Source organism: Bactrocera dorsalis, chromosome 3, assembly GCF_023373825.1.
Source record: "Bactrocera dorsalis isolate Fly_Bdor chromosome 3, ASM2337382v1, whole genome shotgun sequence".
Classification (NCBI taxonomy): domain Eukaryota; kingdom Metazoa; phylum Arthropoda; class Insecta; order Diptera; family Tephritidae; genus Bactrocera; species Bactrocera dorsalis.
Genome location: NC_064305.1, coordinates 72,065,949 through 72,086,694, shown reverse-complemented (window position 1 = coordinate 72,086,694; position 20,746 = coordinate 72,065,949). Strand labels below are relative to the sequence as shown.

Here is a 20,746-nt window from a genome sequence, read left to right as displayed (position 1 = left end):
TACCAGGAAGTTGAAGAAGTAAATCTGACACCCTATATACGCAGTGATCCGCAAAAATATTTCTCTTTTCAACAAGACAACGCAAGAATCCGTACGAACAGTTCAAAGAAAACTTGGCTTCAACGTAAAAATATCGATCTCTTGGAATATTTGGTCATTTCCATTGATCTAAATCCCATCGAGAACATCTGGAGAATGAAGTTGTTTGAAATAGCAGGGACGCAAAGTGAAGCTCACTTTTGACTAAAAACCGCAACGAGATTTTTATTCGAAGCAGTGATTGGAAATGTTCAAGCGTAGCAAACTAGATTTTCGCATCGATATGTGATAATGGATGAAATATGGCCCCATCATTTGTCATCCGAGTGGACTGCACACGATGAATCCAGCTCAAAGCGTGGTAGAACTCAACAGACGGCTGGTAAAGTTATGGCGTCTGTATTTCGGTATGAGCATGGAATAGTTTTTATTGAATATCTTGAAAAAGACACTGACACAATTTAATGAAAGCAATGAAAAAAAATCCATGAATAGCGCTTAGAATTGCGTCCGCATCCATAGTATTCTCAAGATCTGACCGCCAGCGACTGTTTCCTGTTCTCAGATCTTAAAAGAATGCTCGCTAGAAAGAAATTTTCGTTGAAGATAGGGTGATCGCCGAAATTGAGGCCTATTTTGAAGCAAAAAAACAATGGTACTACAGTACGGTATCGAAAAATTGAAGGGTAGCTATAATCAGTGTATTATCCTTCAAGGGAACCAAGTTGAATAAAAAAAATCGAATTTTGCCAAAAAGGTGTGTTTTACTATGGTAGGCCGTGGCTTTTCAATCGAGTTTTTTCGAAGATACATAATTATTAGAAAAACACGCTATTTTTGTTTTTTTTAAGATAATTTACAAATTTACAAATTTACCGATAATTCCGTTTTAAAGTTATCCGGAAGTATGAAATTTCTTCTATTAGAAAAAGTTGTTCGAAGGCATCAGTTGAACACATTGAACCCCTTTATTGGCTTACAAGCATACTCTTATAATATCAAAAAAAAAAGAATTCCTAAAAAAATTTGCGCGGATATTTAAGCTGTGCAATCTCCGAAAAAATTCAGATCGAACTACTATAGCATATAGCAATATATATACTAACTAAGTGATCTAAATCAAGACTGAGACATTTTTATATCTTTTTATACAAAAGCTAATCACCTGTGTAGGATATTATAGCGTCGATGTATCCAAAGTTAAAGTTTGGTCTTGATTTTTCTTAAAATAATTTGTTTGGTAGTATAAGTTAATATTAAAATTAAGAAAATTTATTTTATTGAAAATGTTTTTTAACAATTTTAAAATATAAAAATTTTATTTTATTTTAAACATTGTTTTACTATAATTTACTATAATTTTTTATAATTTTATATAAATTTTAAGAAAGTTTTCCTTCACTTTAAACATTTATTTACTATAATGTAAAATTCTAAACTTTTATTTAAAAGATAATTATTCACAATAAGGGTAGCTAAGGTACTTACGTACAGATTTTTAACAGATGCACTTAGTCACACTCAAAATTCCTTATATAAAAATCAATCATTAACTTAACAGAACTATTAAATTTTTAAAAATTTATTACGAACTTTTCTTTAATTTTGAACTACGAGGGAAATAAATTTTTCACCACAAAAAATTATAATAATAAATTTAAAATATCAAACCTTCGGCGATTAATAATTTATAAATTGATAAAAAAATATATATTACTATTTAACACTTTCGCGAAAATATGAAACGAATAAACTAATAAGCATCATCACTTTAATTATGGAATAACCATAAATAAACTTTTTAAGTTGCTACATTACCTAATTTAAAGATAAACCAATGTCTAAATAATTATTTATTAGACTCACTCTTTGTTTTCCTCGTACAAACGTTGACTTGGTTTAGTTCCATGCTGAGTACGCTCATCCAGAGAACACAAATGAATTGCTCTTTGACTCAACTTTAAACTCCTGCTGCTCACGCTCTCGCTACCAACTTATGAATGCTACGCTAAGCTGCGCAGTCCTCTGCTCACCGAATCTCTACCTTTCCTGTGCGCAGCAGATATTTTATATTTTGCACATTATTCTGCCATCTTCTTAATCAAGTCTGTAAACAATAACACACAAGCAAATACACTTCCGAAATCAACACTTATTAACACTTTTTTACTTTTATAAATACAATAACTAAAATATTTTCACAGTCCCTGCGCGATTCGCTCAACATTGTAACCGAAGCTGTTGCCACTCAAAACGAAACTGATATAGTGCAGTTTCCTTTAGAAAGCTTTTTGAGAAAAGCTCATTCCAGTTAACTGGAAACTGGCTTCATAGTGAGCTGTTACCTTTTCGTAGATAAATTGTGGACGAAAATTTGCAACAAATAATTCGGGAAGATAGATTCCACTAAATAAAATGAGGAAATATATGAGCTTTTTCCACAACGGTATTTTTCAAGGTGCAAAATATTATAAGTATATAAAAATAAATCTATATTAAAAAAAAAAATCTTTTAAAATAAAATAAATCTAACATTTTAATTTTTTTCTTTTAAACTATAAATTATTTATAAAAAAATATGATAATATTTATATTATAACAAAATTATCTTTAAAAAACTTTTTTAAGTTATAATATATACAAATTTTCTTTTCTTTCAACTTTTATAAAATCATACAATTTTTTAACGAATTTAATAAATTAAGTTCATATGTACATACCTACATTTTTTGCAACACCCTTTATCGCTACGTGTTACATACATAAATTACATTTTATATCTGCTTATCACAATACTTTTCCAATATTTTTTGTTTCACCATACAAAATATGTAAATATAGATAAAAAATAGACTTTCAAAAATTAAGTAAATTGAAAAATAAAAATTTCAATTTGCACGGAAATGGAAAAAGTTTTTCAATTTTTTTTAGACTTCCTTCCACCGCTTGTATGCCACAATGATGTATGCCGCACATGCTCATGTGAACCCAACAAAAATTAGTAAATATAAATACATATATGTACTAGTACGAGTATATATGTAGTATACTATACATTTGTACGAGTATAAAGGTTTGTGGATGCACATATACGTATGTATGTGAAGTTGTAGGAAATGTCCATTTCTGTAACATTTTTATTTGTATTTCTTACATTTTATTTTGTGTAAAATCGCATTCGATGGCGACTCAGTCGCAAAGCCCAATTTTTCAGCCAAAGTTTTGGTGTTTCGTGCTTCACCTGTTAAGCCTTTTAGTGCATTCGTGCTTGTATATAAATATAAGTTTTTGTATATTTACACTACGCGCCACTTAAATAGCTCACGTTATATTTTCTACTAATATTTTGAAATTTTATTATTTTTTGGTAAAAATTAGTGTTAGTTAGATTTTCATATTCTTGCAACATGTTGCTACAGAGTTTAATAGTTTTTCAATAAGTAAATGCGACAGAGGGGCAATAAATTTTAAATCCAGCACGGCGCAGCTAACATTTACGTGAACTCACATATCACCGGAGCAGCATACAAAATCTGTATGTTAAAATTCAAAAACAAGGCACAACAACCCAACTTCGTTTCGAATACACCACCTTATTTCTTATGCTAAGCCATGAATCGAAGTCGTAGAGCCACCACTGCTAGTTACTGAAGAAGAAATATTTGCCATAGATTAAAGAAAGTTTGCTTGCGCCTGGATTAGATGGTACACCAAACAGAGCCTTAAATATGACTTTGAAACCGAAACTATTCGCAAAAATGTACAATGCGTATTAAAAAGAAGGAATATCCCCGACCCGTGGAAAGTCCAACTATTCGTTCTACTTTCTAACCCAAAAAAGGCTCCGGAGGAATCTTCATCATATCGACCCCTGTGAGTGTTTGATAGAATTGGTAAAGTGTTTGCATAGTAAGAAACCGCTTGATATAAACGATTCAGGAAGCGGGCGGATTATTAGAAAGACAATGCTTTATGCCGTAAGAGAAGACAGAGTTAAAAGCTTAACAGTATGGCAGCAACGGTGGCAAACTTTACTCAAGGGACAGTGAGGCCACAGACTGATACCGGACATTCATTCGTGGATATACAGATGACATGGGGACCTGGATTTTCCCTAACTAAAATACTAAGTGTACATGGGTGCTTTAGAAGCTACTTGTACAGGTTATAGCACGACATTAGTTCTTTTATAGTCCTCACTTTTTAAATACAAGGGAACAACTTAAAGCTACACTCGGTGGTAGTTTTACGGTAGAAAATTTTACAACACTCATGAGTCAGTTCACTGAGAACTGGAAAGATGTCAGTTAAGAAGCATCCTTATCACGGCAAAACTGAGACATATAGAGTAGATTAGGTGTCCGTCAGTCCATGCCATAGAGGAGGTTTAAATATCTTAGGCTCCACGAAGGTCACTGTTTGGCGGATTGATGCTTCCCAATACATAGAAAAGAAAAAAATATCACCGGTTATTATGTAGTATACCTGTGCAAAGTCAAAAGTTAATGCAATAATACTAGACCTTTATCTACCTTCTACGAGTATAGGGCATATATTGCTGAATTTTTACCTGGCATTAAATCATGTGATTTTTTTATGGAGCCAAATAGACAAACTTTCATAAAAATTGATAATTGCTTGTAGCGAACAAGTGTTTTTGATTGATACAAATGACTCAAAGAGGATAGAAAACGTGTCGAGGAAGAAGCACGTCCAGGACGGCCATCACCATCAACTTATGATCAACACGCTAATAAAATAAAAGAAACGGTGCATGAGAATTGAAGATTAATAGTCAGGGATCTTAAAGGCATCGTGGGAATATCGGAAGTTTAAGAAAAAACCATTTTCAAGGTTATTTGGGCCTAAGAAATGTGAAACCAATCGTCGCTCCAAAATCATTCAATTTTTTCGAAAACCAGCCGTGCTTTAACGTCAGCGAAAAAATGCTTTCTGACAGCCAGGATATCATTAAACGTGTTATTACAGGCGATGGGTCAAGGATCTACACTTGCGACTCTGAAACAGGCGATCAATCGGCCGAATATCGTGGTAAAGGTGAGCCGAAACTGAAAATCCCACATCATGCAGATGAAAAATCAAGATTATGTTGATAGTTTTCTTTCATTGTAGAGATGTGGTGCATTCCGAATTAATTCCAATCGGCCAAACTGTCAACAAGGAATGGCATTTGAGTGTTATGCGTCGTTTACGCGGAGTTATTCATAAAAAGAGTCCGGAATTATGCACCGTCATATACTGCATTGAGTCTTCGTGAGTGTTTTGCCAAATTTTGAAGAAAAAATTAAGAATTTTAAAATTATGAACAAAGTTTTACTATATTTTGCTCATAGTAGTTAAAGTCACTATTAAGCATAGGTAAGTTACTATTCAATTGACACGGAGTATATATTATTCACATATTTAATACCTAGTCAAAAATAAATACATACCATGTAATTGGTTTATATTAAATAGTTTTATATTTTTACAATTTTTTATTTTCATTTTCCTTGCAGAAAATCAATTTAAACGCTTTGCTGGGCCATATAATGCCCTGTAAGCGTGTTTTTGTTACAGAGCGAGTGATATTTTCACATCGTTTTTCGAATGCGTTCGACTGTATGAGCAATTTCTAGTTAAAAATGGCAGAAAAAATGTCAAATAACCATTTAAATAAATACACAAGCACATGAGCAATCGCATAAAAAGCCGCAAAACTTTGAAAAGCGCTTACATAAATTTACACATTGTCAGTTCGTTAGAGTTGTTATTATTTAACCGACAAAAATATTCAATTTAGTTATTTTTTCTTTCAAATATTGCGTTTATTTTGCAATTTTTTTTTTGTTGGGAGCACTTTATCAAGGCTTGTGCAGGGAATTGCTTATATTGTAATATTTCAAATGACATTTGTGTGCTAACTCGGTGTAAGCTATGACAAAATTCTATGCAAAAACAACAAAAATAAATTAAAATAGTATACAAAAAAAATGTGAATAAATTTATGAAATACTAAATATTTTACCGTGCATGCTTTGCGAGCAATGTTGCTTTCCGCTACGAAAAATGCGTACGATTTTATAAAATATTTCTATAACTTTTTCTATTGACACTCGATATGGGAGAATTTGACTGTGGACAAGGAGGCTTGGAGTACTAAAAACAATGTACTTGTACTTATATGGGGTTTACGCAGACTATTAAGGTTTGGAGAAGCGTGCATTTGCTTACTGATAGAGGATCATAACTCAAAAACTACAAAATTACTCAACACTTAAGTCAAACAAAAAGAAAAAGCAAAGTTTGTTGGTAACCGAAGAACTTGTACTCTCGCAATTTAAGCAAATGATAACACTGTTACTAGAAAGTGACGCTCTCAGAGTTTCATTGAGACAAGTCAAGTATCGAACGTGTATATGTAGGTTGCCTTTTATATTTCGGGATTTGGCAACCGCAGTGTGACAATCAAGCAACTCATAACTTTAACGGAAAGTTTGTAGTTGTCTTTATTCTAAATACTCCAGGGGTCAGTAGGTTGATCTGGCATGTTTTTTTTTAATTTATTTTTCATAGAAACTTTTATTCTACAATAGAACTTTTTTCACATATCATGAGGTATATCGTGGAGAGTATAAACAAATTTTTCCGAAATTTTTCGATGACATTTGTCGGAGAAATGGCTGGGTGAATAAGATGCGGCAGACACGATTTCTAATGTTTGGATCATCTGAAACACAAAAACCCAATTTATTCTTAAAAAGTACGTGAATGTTTATCGTTCCTACTAGAATCATGAAAAATTGTTGATAAATAAAAAAGTAATTTTGGTGTTTTTTTTTTAATTTTTCCCAATGTTTTCTTACATAAATTTTGTCATAACATTGTTAATAACTTATAAAAAATATAGGGACGATAGCCCGGCGTTTTGTGAACATTTAAAAAAAAGAAAGTAAGCAAATCGTTTGAGTAGTTCGACCGGAATCTTGTCCGCCAGTTTAAAAAAGTGTGTGTTTGAGAAAAAAGCGTTTAAAGTTTGAGGTGTGCACTCCGAGCGCTCCGAACATCGAGCGGTATTATTATTTTTGAGCCTTTTTCGAAACCTTCCACTGGTAAAGTGGATTTCTATATTAATTCTAAGGGTACAAGGGAACAGAAAATGTAAAAAGAATGTTTGAAAAAAGATTACACCACTGACCCTTTCAAAACGTTTTGACATACGACCGCTATTTTAGCTTACAGTTACTTAAAATATTCATCCCAGTTAAAAAACGGAGTTAAATCGCGAACACTGATGAACTTAATTAAATTTTTGACGATAAAGCTCCATCAGTGCTTATTGATGATACATTGATTTCAATGAAGGTTGTATATCACTTCAAGACAAATTTCGGGAATGGTCGTACAAAATCATTTGTTGTTCCGGAAACTCATCATGTGAACTACTAAGAGATTGAGATTATAAGCATTAATAGGACCAGCAGACATTTAATATTGAAAATGTAATATAGAATAGAAAATGTGGGATCCCACACAATTTGTTGATCGCTCAAACATAGATCGTGTTGATTGGTCGAGACAAATGTTAAGAAGATACATAAGATAACGTCGTTCGTCTATGACAACGTTACAAGTGATGAATAGAGTACACAACCATTTGTTTGTCTTCCAAGAAATCAGGAAAACCAATCGACGAAGATGGATCACCCCTCAACACGACAATGCTAGCTCTCACAAATCGACTGAAGCAACTTCATTTTTGAGCATTCAAAACAACAATTTGATAAGTCATCCACCGTATAGTTATTCCTTGAGGCCGAATGACTTCATTTTAATTCCGTTCGTAACGAATAAACTAAAAGGTCAACGTTTTTCGACACCTGAACAGGCAGTTGATGCTTTTATAATGCACGTTTTAAAGATACCTTAATCATCGTAACAAAAGTGCTTTGAGAATTGATGTAAACACAAGCTAAAATGCATAGATCTTAATGAAGAATATTTTTCAAAACAATTAAGTGATTTTCGTTTAAAAATATTCTAATCCCGAAATATAAAAGGCGACTTAAGTTTAGCTATAAAGTCCATCTGAAGTTATAAAATCCTTATATTGTGTTAGGTATTTGGGTTGTAGGGGAAATTTTGACCGTTTTCTGTCTATTTTAAATGGCTCGATATCAACTTCAGGACTCTAAAGAAGCAGTTTATAAGATGAATCAATCAATCTTATCCAAGAAGCACCATTGTCCCAGGCGGAATGATGAGAGAGAGAGATGCCTGAATTATTATATCTTATATTTCCCTTTGCCTACAAATAAAATTCTTTATACTCTGCAAATTAAGCTTTCGTTCAGCTTTTATATGCTTGTAATAATAGCATTCCAGCAATTCTTCTGTAATTTTTAAAGTTCGGGAGACTTCAAAGATAGCCTATGTCTTCCCCTATTACGGTTTTTTGTACAAGCCACCTCTAATGATTGCCTGCAAGTTAGATATACTTGTTCTTGGGTTTAAAATGGCGATGCGAAAAGGAGTGTTCTTCAAGAACTATCCAATGAATCACCTTATTTACCAGTTCTTACGACACTAGTATGATTTCTAACACTAACCTAAAATTCATTTATCATTATTTTTTCTGACCTGAATGAAAGAGATTTTAATTAATATTTCAAAATCAAACCGAACGGTGCTTAGTGAATTCCATTGTTCCGAACATAAGCAATTCATTGGTGATTTAGTTCTTTGGCATAGTGACCAAATAATACTTCATTTTCCGTTGATCACTACATATTTTGCATTTTTAAACTATTGCACACACTCACGCATACACATACAAACATTTGTTCATTAAACGCATTGTTTGAGTCCATTCAAATGTTAATAGAACCAGTTTTTCTCCACCGCTTTTCGGTTTTTGTCCTTTCGCCAATAAATTAATATGCAAATGGAGTGAACATGAGCGAAAATTGCATTTGTATGTGTAACTGACTGTCAGAATGCAGGACAATTGCTCAGCATGCGCTATATATGTGTGTGTGCGACAATTAATGCATGTGCGTGTGTGAGTGTGCTTGTATAGGTGAGTATTTCTGCGTGCCATCGAAAGCTGATGGCAAAAGTTGATGAAAAAAACTGCAACCAAAAGCTATTGCATAAATTTTGGGGGAGGCGGGGGTGGTAACTATGTTGTATGCGCCCGGCCCGCCGATAAATATAATAAATTGTAATAAATATGCGTGCCTGTGTGTGAAAAAATAGCGCACAATGCAACGCTGCAAGCAATTTTATTTTATTTTTAATTTTCCTATTTTTTTTGGAAAATTTTTCATTGCTTCGCTGCAAATAAACGCCACTTAAAAATGTCCACGCAATTTTGAATTTCTCTCGCTTAACTTTGTGCCGAAAGCGTGCGCGCCGCTGGTGCATGCCAGCGCGGTGTGACTATGGTGTCCGGCGCAATCGCCGTGTTCATCTATTATTGTAAATTTATTTCAATTTGTGTTTGCTGGAAATTTATGTGAAATTTTATACCAATTTTCGATGTGCCTTCACCCACAACACCACAGAGTGTGGGGCAGTCTTTTCGTAATTTTTTTGTTGCCGTTGTTGTTATTGTTTATGCAGTTGTAGTTTTGCCACCATGTTCCGTGAATATTTCATATATTATTCTTTATAGGTTTTCTGGCTTTTGCATATAAATTTATACATACATATATAGATGTACATATATATATACATACATGTGCACATGCATAAATCAATTCCCCTCCGGTGATGATTTTTATTGAATTTTTCAAATTGTCAATTTGGTGTAAGCACTGTAGCGTAATTGACAATCGAAATGCAACTTCATATAATTTTTTGCATTTTTTGCATTTTTTACATTATTTATCATTATTTATGCTTTTTTAACACATTAATACATAGGAAAATGTTTTCAACATTTTATATATACAGCTTTTTAACCAGTTATATAAAAGCCTTTAAAATGTTTGATTACACTCAAAAGAGCAGAAAAGACTTCCAATTGTCTCTACTAAATGCATTAAATTCGACTTCGAGCTTCTTCAAAAGCGGGGCAGGTACATACAATAGATGAACTATATGTAGCGATACCGCCTGATTCGACTATATAGGAACGTAGTATAATACAGCTTCTTTATTATAGCCTGCAATACAATGATATCAACGCTTAATCTACGCCCTACGCTAGATTGTTGGCAGTTTCGACGTCATACTCACAAACCATATAACCCTACATAAATATAGGGTATCCAGTTACGCTATCAAGCAAAACTTTTGCGACCTCTACTCGACGGCGTTTTTGCAAAAAACAAAAGTATTTTTTTGTTGAGTCAATCTATAAGAGATGTTGAGATCCTCTGCTATCTCTCTGATGCCTATGCGGCTTTGCGATGCTATTATTATTAATCTTGGTTATAGAAGGCTATAGATCGGTAGAGATTTTGAATCTGTTAAGCTACAACTCAAAACACATTTGAAAACACAATTGAAAAGTCCCCAACCTGACACTTACATAGATAGCGCTACTAGCCGTAACTCTAACCTTCAAAAGGCTAACGTATAAATATGACAGCTTTCTGATCATTAATTTGTGAACAATGTTATTCTGAGTAAAGTAACTTTTCTTACTGCGAGAAAAATAGACAAGAAAGAATTTCTCATTCGTTCTTAAAATATTGAAGCAAAAACTTGTCGTGATGAGGACACTGCCCCGAAAAATATTTAGAATACCACGTTTAGACGTGGTGAAATGAGCACCGAAGACAGTGAATGCAGTGTTCGCGCAAAAGAGTTTGTTACCGACGAAAACATCACAAAGTCGATAACATAATTTTAGGTAAACGTAAAGTGAAGTTTTTCGGGATAGCAGGCATTCTAAAGATATCAACTAAACGTGTATATAATAATAATTGTTAAAAGAAGGCTCTGTGCAAAGTGGATGCCGCGCGAGCTCACTTTTGACCAAAAACAATGACGAGTTGCTTACTCGGAGCAATGTTTGGAGATCTTCAAGCGTAATAAACCCGAGTTTTTGCGTCGATATGTGACAATGGATAAAACATAGATCCGTTATTTCAATCCGTAGTCCAATCTATTGTCATCGACGGCACACGATGAACCCTTTCCAAAACATGGAAAAAGCAACAGTCGGCTGGCAAGGTTAAGGCGGCTGTTTTTTTGGGACGAGCATGGAATAATATTTATTGACTACCTTGAAACTGAAAGTGAAATGAAATGAAAAATTAATGAAGGACTATGAACAGCGACTATTACATATCGTTATTAGACATTTTGAAGCACAAACTCGTCGAAAAGCGGCCGCAATTGAAAAAAAATGCTGTTTCCCCAAAAGAAATGCGCCGTGTCATAATATAACGATGGAAAAAATGCATAAATGGGGTTTCAAATTGCTTCCGCATCTACCTTATTCTCCAGATCTGGCCTCCAGTGTCTATTTTCTGTTCTCAAAGGTCAAAAGAAGCTAGCTGGGAAGATATTTTCGTCGGATGAAGAGGTGATCGCCAAAACTGAGGACTATTTTGAAACAAAGAGCAAATCGTACTTCTAAAATTGTATCGAAAAGTTGGAGGGTGGCTATAATCATTGTAACACCCTTAAATCGAACTATGTTGAATAAAAAAAACGAACATTGCCAAAAAATTAGTTTTACTGTGGTAAACCGGGAACTTTTGACCTGTTACCATACAATACTATTTAGGTTCTAAAGGGTAAATTAACCCTAAATCACTATATCACCTGAATATTTATTTTACCTAAGTCAAGCAACGTAAAGATGAATGTTTTTGGATCGGATTATGATTAGTCATAAGCTCAGACAATCGTTTCAACAATATATATCAAACATATAAAATAAATGAAAAAACTCAACGACTTGTGTTTGGTAATTTCAACACTAAACTTTCTTAGAATTTTTTTTTAACCACGGGAGAATGCATGCGATGGAAATAAACTCAAACCACATTGTTCTCTCTCGATCAATATACGAGTATACATATATCATCTATAAGCACATACTTGAAAAAGAGACCGAAGCCTTGGACGCATCTTTATCAAGTATTATCATGGTTTCTATCAGGTATTATAATGGCTTTTTCTAAAAGAGAGAGGGAAAAAGTAAAAAATGTTCCCCCATCTTCAGCGATAAACACCATTGTCTTGAGTATTATGTAAGTTGAGCAGATATTTGAGTAAAGAAATATTGTCAAATAACAAAAAAAATAATATGTTTTCTTGTAATAATAACCTGATCACAGGTTTGATATATATTATATGATTATTATAGTTAGAATAGTTGGTACACGAAGAACGTATGAGATATATTTTACGTATAAAGGTCACAATTAAACGAACATAGCACATATGATCTTAACATATAAGAATAAGATAACAGTTAAAACTTGTTAAAAAAAACTTGTCAATATTTATGTAAAAATATTCTTCTTACGGCAAACTAACTATAGATTGTTGGTACTGGACACCCACAATTATACGTCTTCTTCCGCCGACTCACTTTGAGCTTTATAACCCATTTGTGGGTGTTATCGGACTATTGCCACGATGCAGTGGATGATTATTTTGGTACAATATCATCTTCAGAACTCTCTTTCACTTGTGTGTTCGAACTCTCTTCCAAAGGTAACACATCGTTCGCATACGCATCAATTAGTTCATCTGTTTTGCAAAAAAAAGAAAATTATAGCAATTAAATAGTTATTTGCCAACGTCATTTATACTTCTGGCTTGGACGGCCCAGTCTACCCAGTTATCGTTAGAATTTTCCAAAAGATTCGATATAGACCATTCACCTTCATTAACGTCGTCACTTCTATTCTCTACACATGCTGGTCCACTACTTCTCGGCGATGTTGGTATATCAAACGTGCCACCAATTGTTGCTTCCTCAATTGCTGCTTCAGGCGTTTCTTGAATAACACGAAAAGGCTCTTGTGGTGGCGTTACGGTTGACTCAATTATGTTTGCGTCGAAGCAAGTGGACGACACTTCTTCACCACTCTCCGCTTGAGCAGTCTACAAATCGTCAAGCATAGGAATTCAATAAATTTTAATATTTTAAATCTACTAACCTCTGTAGCCGAGTCTCTTTGTGCCTCCTGCTCTGAAAGTGGAAAAGGCCAGTAAGTGGATTCATTTGATTTCGGACTTTCAGATTCAGGTGGATTAATGGGTTCGGCAGGTTCCCGAAAAATGGGATCTTTTGGCGCGCGATTCGGAGTCGGTTGTACAGACGAAGTCGGTACCAATGAAATGGGTTGGTGCTGTTCAGTTGAAATGTTCTGTATTTCTTCCACTGCGTGGCTTTCTTCTGCATTATGGCCTTCGGCAATTCTTCGCATATGTGGAGAATCATTAAACGCTTCCACAATTTCAAAATTTGTGTTTTGATCGAATAATTCTGCCTGAAGCATATCTTCCTCCAAGTCCGTATCTTCTTCATCTGTGTTCTCTGTCATATCTTGCACAGCACTTTGATTGGTTTTGTTCTGAGGAATCGTGGTTTTTGTTTCATCTTTTAAAGTATCATCGTCGCTTGAGCTTGAGTGAGATGAATTCTCGCTCTTGCTTTCAGAACACGTTGATTTATTTTCCTCAGAACTGCTCGTTGTTGTTGTGCTACTATCAGACGAGTCAGTTTCTGATGAATTATCTTCGGTACTTATCTTGCTGCATCTTGCCTTTTCTTCGCTTTCAGTGCTGTGCTTACTATCTGAGTCGTTAATAGCCTGATTGTCGTCTTTGCCAGTTTCGTTGTCCTTTGTACTCTCTTCCGCAACTTTAATGCTTGCAGCTTTGCTAATTGTCGTTTTCACGGATGAATCAGAACCACTTGATGTTTCATCACTTTCACTGTCTGAAAAGTGGAGATCAAAAGCACCACTGTCACTACGCATAGGTGGCATTATACCACTATTATAGGTAGATCCAAATATCTCTATATTAATACTATCTTCCGAATTATTCTCCCTCGATATGTTGACGCGCAACGACTGGTTTTCTTTATCTCTGGCTTCATGCTTTTCACTTTCTGTACTCCCGTCAGGTGACTTTGTTACCTTTCTCTCTGAATAAGTTCTTCTCTTTGTCTGATATGACACTGTGTCTGATGATGTCTCCCTAGTATGCTCTTTTTGGGTTGTTACACCTTCTTCACTCCTTTTTCTGCTTTTGGGACCTAAATCCTGGGAACAATGCTGGCTAGCCTTGTCGATAGATTTTTCTACAGTCGGTGATTTTGGACCTGTAAAGGAATCTAGGTGTGTTTCCAAATTGTTGCTTCTTTCTACATTTAATAGGCTTTCTGCAGCATTGGTTTTTCGAGCTACATCATACGAATAGCCGGACTCTATGGATTGTGCTTCATTCTCGTTTTGTTCAATCACGCTATTGACGCTAGAGGGTTTTAGTTTCGTCTCTTCATTTTCGCTCTCCGTTTCATCATCGAAGGAGCTGGAATCTACACCTGTTAAATCAATGATTTCTAGGCTGGTATCCGGTGAATTTATTTGGCGTGGACTTTCATCGCATTTTGTCTCATGTTCAGGAGACGAACCGCTTTTTGTTTTATGTTCAACAGTAGGACTTATAAGATCTGACGATCTCTTCTGTAATGTGCATTTCTTTGGGTCTTGCTCTAATTTATTCTTCCTCTTTGTACTCCCATCAGAAATACTTGATGTGTATGAAAGATCCACATCCCTTATATTATATAAATCTGCTTCAGTACCCAATTTTCTGTAGATAGAGAAGTCGTCGTCTGTATTAATGTTAGGATCCATTTCAGATCCAACAATGCCAATAGAGCCACTTTTCTTATCTCCACTGCGCCCCTGTTTGACACTTGTCTGACGCTGGCATTCCGTTCTAGTGTTTCTGTCTTGTCGTTCTGTCTCCATTTTTAAAGTATTCTCGTCAACTGAACCTGATATAAAAAAAATATTACTTTTCGGTATAAAATGGTAATATTTTGTGTTTACTTGAACTTGTTAGTCTCCGCATACGTGGAAAAGCTTGATTTTGGCTTTCTGAAACACTTCCTCTACTAATGCTCGGTGTTTCTTGGAAAGGGTGTGAAACTATTTCGAGATTTGTTATCCGACTTAATTTTACGGCAGGTACAGATATTACGTTGTTCTCATTACCACTATTCTCTGGCCGTCTCATGGCCAATCTTTCACTCTGGTAGAAAGATGATGATAACGGTGGAGTTAATAATGAGACTTCTCTTTTCCTGCGCTTCTTTAGAGATTGTTTACGTTTTGCGCTACCCTTACTTCGTAAGCCATCTTCATCCTTAATCGACTTATCAGTGCTTTCTGTAGTCGGCGGAGAAGATGTTGACTCTTTAGGCAGCTAAACACGAAGAATTCAAATAAGCTGGTGTAATATTTTAATTGGAAAAGCACCTACCTTTGACCTCCTTTTCATTCTTCTAGCTTTATTGGGCTTATTCTAAAATTTTAGAAAGATTATTACGCCATTAACATACTAATTGTTCCTGTACATATGGAATCGACTTACAGGGGTGTTTTCATAGTTGGCGTCTGCATTTTTTTCGGTAACTCTCTTGTACTCAGGCGCACTGTTGACAGGCGTAACTTCTGTATGTGACAAACCATCCACGAATTGCGAAATATCGCCATCGTAGGCTGACTCGAATGACTGTAGTTTGAAACGATGTTATCATTACTTTCTTTTTTAAATTAAAGAATAATTTTACCTTTCTTTTGCCTATGGTGTCAGTTAAAGTGTCTTTAGTCCTTGTTTGATTGGTAACCTCGGTGTTATTGCTGGCGCAACTTTCAGTTTTTGGTTGCCTACTTGGAGGTTCAGGTACTGTGACTGTACTTCTTGGTTCATTTTGAACCTCGGTAGACTTGTTTGCGGAACTTTCAGTGCTTGGTTGCCTGCCTAGGCTATCAGGTACTGTGACTGCACTTCTTGGTTCATTTTGAACCTCGGTAGCCTTGCTTGCGGAACTTTCAGTACTTGGTTGCCTACTTGGAGGTTCAGGTACTGTGACTGCACTTGTTGGTTCATTTTGAACCTCGGTAGCCTTGCTTGCGGAACTTTCAGTGCTTGGTCCAGGATCAGGTACATTTTCTTCACTTTTCATTTGGTTTTGCACCTCACTACCATTGTTTTTCGATCCTTCCGTGTTTGATTGGTTGGCAGCCTCGGCACCTGCAAATATGTTTGCTGAAGCTTAGAATCTTTCCACTAATTACATAACCACCTACCGGTAATAATTTGCGATGCCTTACTTCCACGTTTTACTGTTTGGTCAAAGAGATCCGAAAATGGTGAAGACATCATACGTTTGCTGTGTATTATAAAAGCCAGTAAAAGATCTGGTCTATGTTCATTATTCAAAAACTCAATCCATTCTTCGGAATGTGTACCACAGTTGAATGTTGCGCGCGCATCAAGTGGATATAAATACACTTCAATATCTTCACGTTTCACAATTGCCACTTTCGACTCTTTTAGTGTAGCTTTAAGCTCACTAAAAACTATTTCATAGCCTTCAGTAAATTTGGCATTTTGTGGTAAAAGGTAGCTTATCGATAGTACTATTTCGCCGTCTGCAGTAAGATTTGCGATATTATCTTGCAGGACTTTAAGAGAACAAAATTCAGAAACCTTTAGATAATCGCCGATCCTGTCAGTGATATTGCTGGTGAGTCCCAAAATGTGACGTATTGTTATATTAATATCAACCGATTGACTTAATCTACCAGCCCAAACAATGTTGGGATTCAAATTACCGAGCTGAGCGTACAAATTATTTATAACCTCTCTGCGAGCGAGTATTTCCCGTACGTCTGACACATAATTGTATATCAATTGTAACTGTCTCCCCACCGAGAGATGTGTCTTACTAATCCCACACTCAGAATCAGAATATCTACGCGTAATTTGTCGTTCCACATCTCTGTATTTAGTTGATAGCAGTCTATCCAATGATACGCACGGTATTCGTTGAATTGGTGTGAATGGTGCAGGTCTTTGCAGTGCCAATTCATTGAAATTCGGAGGCTGGTTTTGTACATTAATATTTTGGTCTCTCGAATTCTTTTCGTCATGCTCAGTGTTTTGAGTACAGCGCTTATCTTTAGTTGGCTTTATCTGCTGTCTTGAAGCAGTCTGTGTAGTCTGCGTATCGGAAATAACATTTGCACTTTTTGCTTTCTTCATACACTCAATTTCCTGCCAAATCGCTAATTCGACAGTTTCTGACGAACTGTTACTGTTTCGTCTAGCCGAAAAGTTGGGTTTAGATTGCCATATAGAGTCTTTCTTGAGCGCGTTTAGTCTATGCAGAGCGGGCTCCGATGTGGAAGGACGGATATCCAGACTCGCATCACTGTGTAATTCCACATTAGTAAATGTGAACATGCATTCTTTATCTATCTCGTTGATGTTTTCACGTAAATTTCGCACGTCCCATGGACCTTCTGAAGAATCTGAAGATAACGTTGTTACGTCGTCTGAAGGAATTTCGGAAAGAATTTCTCTTTTACTGTTAGTAGGAGTATTTGAGATATCAACAACATCGAAATGTGGTTCCCATTGCGAAAATTGTTCGTTTGTCGGTCGCTCCGTCGCGTCAGTCAGTGTGGCTTGTGTCTTAACTTCAATACCAATAGTTTGAATTGAAGCATGTTTTGAAGCGGGTTCCGACATTGCTACGCGACACAAGGAAGATAAGGTATCAACTTCAAAACCAGTGGTTTGGACCGAGGTATGTGTGGCCTGTGACGCCGACATAGTCAACTGACATAATCTTGCTAGTGTATTGACTTCACCATCGGTAGTTTCAATCAGAACTTGTGTGATCGGCTCGCTTACTAACGGTGGAGGATCGTACTGCGTTGCAGCATTTACTTGTTCCGGTACGTCGCATGATGTGGACTGCGTCTTTGTACTAATCGGCTGAGTTTGCGTTGCTGCTGTAACTTTCCTGGCTTCTGGTATTTCTGGTATATTTTGAGAATTATCCGTACCCACCGCTACGTCGGTTCTAATTACAATTTCCGGATCGTGATCGTCTGTACCCACTGCTACGTTGGACGTTGTTGTTTGAAGATCATACTGTGTTGCCGTGCTGGTCACTTCAACTCTGCTTTGCGTAGTATGTGGCGCTTGTGCGGTCGTGACCCTTGTTTGTCTGGTTGTATTAGATTCGCCAGTTGTTTGGCTATTCCCAGCTGTAAGCTGCGTGGTTTGACCGCTAGAAGTGTTTTTTCTAGGTAGGATTGCCCTACAGTAAAAACGCTGGCCAGGGCTTTCTAATACTTGAACTAATTCGAACCAACGTAGATCGGTCTCTGCTGATCTCGAAGTCGTTGCAGCGGATATATCTGGGCGAATTGTATTCAAAGGTCTTTGTGGGCACTTAGCGATATGTATGGGTAAATTATGTGTTGCCGTCTTTCCCAAGACTTGTCTTTCATACTGTACTGCAATCCTAATGAGTTCTCTTAGACTGCAGGTTGAAGCATCTCTATGCAATGGTATTATATGATACCAATTCATAGCAGTTTGTACGCCAACCGATCTTAGTAAGCGTGACGTTAGCGACTGCGGTTGGTATAGAGGTTGCCGATTGATTCTTGCGGCAACCTCTTGTGATATCGTTAAAGCATGACGACGCGATTTTATTCGAGGCATTAAGGCCTTAACAATATCAACAAAAGACATTTTTTGAGCTGTTTTAGTTTCTTTGGCTTTCGGTAATGATGTTTTTGGTATATTATCATCAATATCTGCTCTTTCTGTCACCACAGAAACCAGCTGTCTTTCAGTTTCCTTGGACTCCGCTGATTTTGAAGGGCGTTTGCTGTCACTTCCTGCTTTCGCTACATTTTTCGGAACGGATGATGTTTTGGGCTCAGTAGATTTACTTTTTTTGTCTTTATTTGTCGTGCGTTCTGATAACTTACTGTCTGTTTTTGTTACTGATCTTGCAGTTTGTGTTTCGTCTTTTGTTTGAAGAGTTTTTGTTGAAACTAAAGTATCTTGCGTTGACTTATAGTCTTTTCCATCTTTTTTGTCCTTTGTTATGGTCGATGTTTTCGAATGCTTAGTCTCCGAGGTAGTCAATGATTTTTGAGGTTCCTTTTTGTATTCATGTGGAACTTTTGCTTTCGTTGGAATAGAAGAATGTTTAGATTTGTTTCCGTCACTTTCTCTAACTTTAATATTCGTTGAAGCCGATGATTTTTGAGCTGGATTGCTGTCTTTTTCTATACGCTGTTCTTCTGAAATTTGTACACTTGCTTGTTGCGTAGAAGCTTTAGATTTGGTGGCATGCCTTTTTTTACTTTTGGCCTTCTTTCTTTTTTTGATTGAAGCTTTAAGCTTAGTTTCGTCAGTTGTTGATTTTTGAGGCGAATTACTTTCTTTGTTCACACTTTTAGTTTCTAAAATGTCTTCCTTCGTTTGTTTGGTAGAAGCTTTAGGTTTGTTGTCGCCACTTGCTGCTATATTGGAGTCAGTGTTTGGATTTTTTGGTTGCTTGGTGTCCTTTTTTCTGGCAGAAGTTTCAGAATAATTTCCAGTTTTTTTTGCCTCTGCTATTACATTTTGCGTTGACCTACTTTCAACTGATGGTTTGGCATATACCCTTGATCCACTTGCACTTTGCTCCCGTTCTCTACTCTCTGACTGTTTCTTTTTCTTGAACGACTTAAACGGACTGCGCGGACGCCAAAAGTGATAATGATATGGGCTAGCTCGTCTTTTACGTTGCGATTGTTCTTTTTTCGGTTGAGTCGATTCATCTACAACCACGCAGTCTGAGTCATTTGTTGATTCACTCGATATGCAAATGGGCGACAACTCACCGCCCGCTATATGCTTTTCCTTTTGAGCAGCTGATAGCTGGTTAGAGCTACCTCCGGCTTCAGGTGGAATTTCTTTAACTTTTAATACATCCGGTACCGGTAATGATTCTTCAGTAGCAATAAATTCTACAGGAGTTGACATAACACTCGAGAGCGCCATACTTTCAATTGTATCAGAAGGTGAATATGGCTGCGAATGTTCACCCGTTTCAATTATAAGTTGCTCATCTGGAGACTCCAGTGACGGTGACGATGTTGTACGTTGTCTTGTGCGTAGTGGCGAGGCTGTACTTGGTGATGATATTTCCTGTAAGTGAGGGCGAGTTCGTCTCATTTTAATTGTTCGATTTTTCTATGAACAGTTTTGTTTGAAGAATTCTATGTGGGTGTCTGAAATTATTATCGGGTAAATTTCTTTTTGTGATTGTCTAGTAAACTGTTACTTCCAACTTTTTTACTTTTTTGTTCTTTAACACTTTAGTAGGCACTCAAAAAAAAATATCACAACTGTTAAGGTCACGATGGCACGTACGGTATTCTTCGTAAGACAATATTAGTAAATCTTGTCAGATATCGAGTGAAACACATTTGGAGGTAACCAGTTTTCAAGTCAGATGGTCCAGAAACATATTTTCATTACATACTTCTTATATGGGAAAAGTGGTGTACTAAATAACACATCACTTCGCCTGTGTCGAGTCTTTACTGCTCGTAGAAACATATGTTTCAATGTGGATATAGAGTGGGTCTTATGCTGGCAATATAATTATTAATATCTTGAAAGATAGATAGATTGA

The 20,746-nt window shown here is 36.0% G+C and overlaps 1 protein-coding gene across 2 annotated transcripts; it reads right to left on the bottom strand.

Annotated features, from left to right (window-relative positions):
- Positions 1 to 12,316: 12,316 nt before the first annotated feature.
- LOC105227329 (serine-rich adhesin for platelets) lies at positions 12,317 to 20,428 on the bottom strand. Of its 2 annotated transcripts, none has more exons than XM_049452268.1 (8): positions 16,341 to 20,428; positions 15,821 to 16,284; positions 15,622 to 15,762; positions 15,511 to 15,552; positions 15,078 to 15,453; positions 13,170 to 15,022; positions 12,891 to 13,113; positions 12,317 to 12,756 (listed from the first exon to the last, which is right to left on the bottom strand). In XM_049452268.1, the coding sequence occupies exons 1-8, from the start codon at positions 20,281 to 20,283 to the stop codon at positions 12,656 to 12,658; spliced, it is 7,143 nt and encodes a 2,380-aa protein (XP_049308225.1). In that variant the 5' UTR covers positions 20,284 to 20,428; the 3' UTR covers positions 12,317 to 12,655. The 2 variants fall into 2 exon arrangements, with proteins under 2 accessions (XP_049308225.1, XP_011204905.3); XM_011206603.4 differs by having other exon boundaries at positions 12,819 to 13,113; positions 16,341 to 20,425.
- Positions 20,429 to 20,746: the final 318 nt, after the last annotated feature.

Bases quoted from the DNA above. Each gene is read 5' to 3' on its own strand.
- LOC105227329 (XM_011206603.4), bottom strand. From the start codon at position 20,283: ATGAGACGAACTCGCCCTCACTTACAGGAAATATCATCACCAAGTACA. The intron at 15,763-15,820 runs GTAAAATTATTC...TTCAAACTACAG, and splicing joins ACACCATAGGCAAAAGAAAG to TCATTCGAGTCAGCCTACGA. The intron at 13,114-13,169 runs GTTAGTAGATTT...GACGATTTGTAG, and splicing joins AAAGAGACTCGGCTACAGAG to ACTGCTCAAGCGGAGAGTGG.